The sequence below is a fragment of the Lagopus leucura genome, unplaced genomic scaffold (assembly GCF_019238085.1).
Source record: "Lagopus leucura isolate 7727_CA_CO unplaced genomic scaffold, USGS_WTPT01 21633-0_obj-0_obj, whole genome shotgun sequence".
NCBI classification, from domain to species: domain Eukaryota; kingdom Metazoa; phylum Chordata; class Aves; order Galliformes; family Phasianidae; genus Lagopus; species Lagopus leucura.
Genome location: NW_024967350.1, coordinates 1 through 1,618, shown reverse-complemented (window position 1 = coordinate 1,618; position 1,618 = coordinate 1). Strand labels below are relative to the sequence as shown.

Genomic DNA, 1,618 nt, shown 5'->3' with positions numbered 1-1,618 from the left:
CTGCCTCTCTGCCATGGCAATGCTGTGGATCAGTTCTTCTGTGAAATGCCCCACATCCTCAAGCTCTCCTGCTCAAACTCCTACTTCAGGGAATTTGGGATTCTCCTTGTTAGTGTTTGTTTAGCTGTTGGGTGCTTTGTATTCATTGTTGTGTCCTATGTGCAGATCTTCAGGGCCGTGCTGAGGATGCCCTCTGAGCAGGGATGGCACAAAACCTTCTCCACGTGCCTCCCTCACCTGGCTGTGGTCTCCCTGTTTCTCAGCACTGGCATGGTTGCCTATTTGAAACCACCCTCCTTCTCCTCCCCGGCTCTGGACCTGGTGGTGTCATTTCTGTACTCAGTGGTGCCTCCAGTAATGAACCCCATCATCTACAGCATGAGGAACAAGGAGCTCAAGGATGCTCTGTGGAAACTAATGGTCAAAAGTGTTTTGAAATCAGTGAACTGCCCACCTTTTTCTATGTAAGATTTATAATGCAGATTTTAACAGAATCAAACTGCCTGCTTTTGGTTTATGTGTTCATTTTCTAAGTGTAATTTATTGAATGTTTTATTCTGTGTTTTATGTATTCTAATTTTTTTCACTGAAATTATCATTATCCACATCAATTACTACTCAGTTTGTACCTGTGCAGTGTCGACCAGACATGCTGTACATGGGGAAGCAGGCTCTCTCCTGAATCTTAATAAAACAAAGGACATGCAATGACTTTGTCTGTCTTCCTTCCTGTGAGACATTTCTGGAGCTGTTGGGTCAGTTGTTCTCAGAAACCCACAATCCAGCAGGAAGCATACGGCTGTTAATCCAACTGTGTGGTGACTTCAGCCTGCAATAGCTGACGGGCCATCCCTTGGCTCCTGGCTGGGGTCTGTGCTTGCAGGCTCACATCTGTCAGTGCCTCTGACAGGCCAGCAGCAGCACCTGGTTTGCATGTTGGTTGTGAGATCCCCTTTTCCTCACTCCCTGTGACACCCTGCATACTAAAAGGACTTGGATATGCGTTCTCAGAAGTTTCCAGTCTTCCTTAAGGGCTTCTCCATTTTGCACGCAGAGGATTCCACTGTCTCCAGGATGGTCTGTGATAGAGAAATCATGTACAAAGATCTGACAAAAACTACCCCGGACCTGTAGGAGCCATCCTGGAGCATAGGTTGGTAGGTTGAAAGTTGCCCCTAATGAGATGAGGAGGTCAGGAGAAGCCTGGAGAACAGAGATGGGAGATGGAGGGGAGGGAAGAGGAGCTTGCCCTGCAAAAAATATAGATCTTGAAGAGGAAAGTGGGGTTCAGGCGATGTTGGTGCTGCTGTGACTCACTCAGACTGCAAAACCCACAGACCTTAAGCCTTCTTTGTGCCTCGAAGTGCATTCCTCACCCTGACAAGAATCCACCGCAACAATGCTGAACCTCAAAGCTTCTCCCGAAGCCCAGATTCAGAACTCCAGTACCCTAGCCATACCTTTACTCTCTTGCCCACTCTCATCCTTGGCCCATGGATGTCCAACCTTTTGGCTCACCTGGGCCACATTTAGTGAATGGAAGTTTTCTCAGGCTGCATACGCTCAAGTTTCTTCAAAAGCAAGGCTTCCTATTTATTTCCATGGGAACTACAACAAA

General features: G+C 47.3%; 1 protein-coding gene across 1 annotated transcript; it reads left to right on the top strand.

Annotated features, from left to right (window-relative positions):
• Window positions 1-6: 6 nt before the first annotated feature.
• LOC122193081 (olfactory receptor 14A16-like) lies at window positions 7-468 on the top strand (the record flags this gene model as incomplete). The annotated part of the gene is made up of 1 exon (XM_042893797.1): window positions 7-468. A coding segment is annotated over one exon (462 nt), but the record flags the coding sequence as incomplete, so codon positions are not given.
• Between the last annotated feature and the right edge of the window lie 1,150 nt (window positions 469-1,618).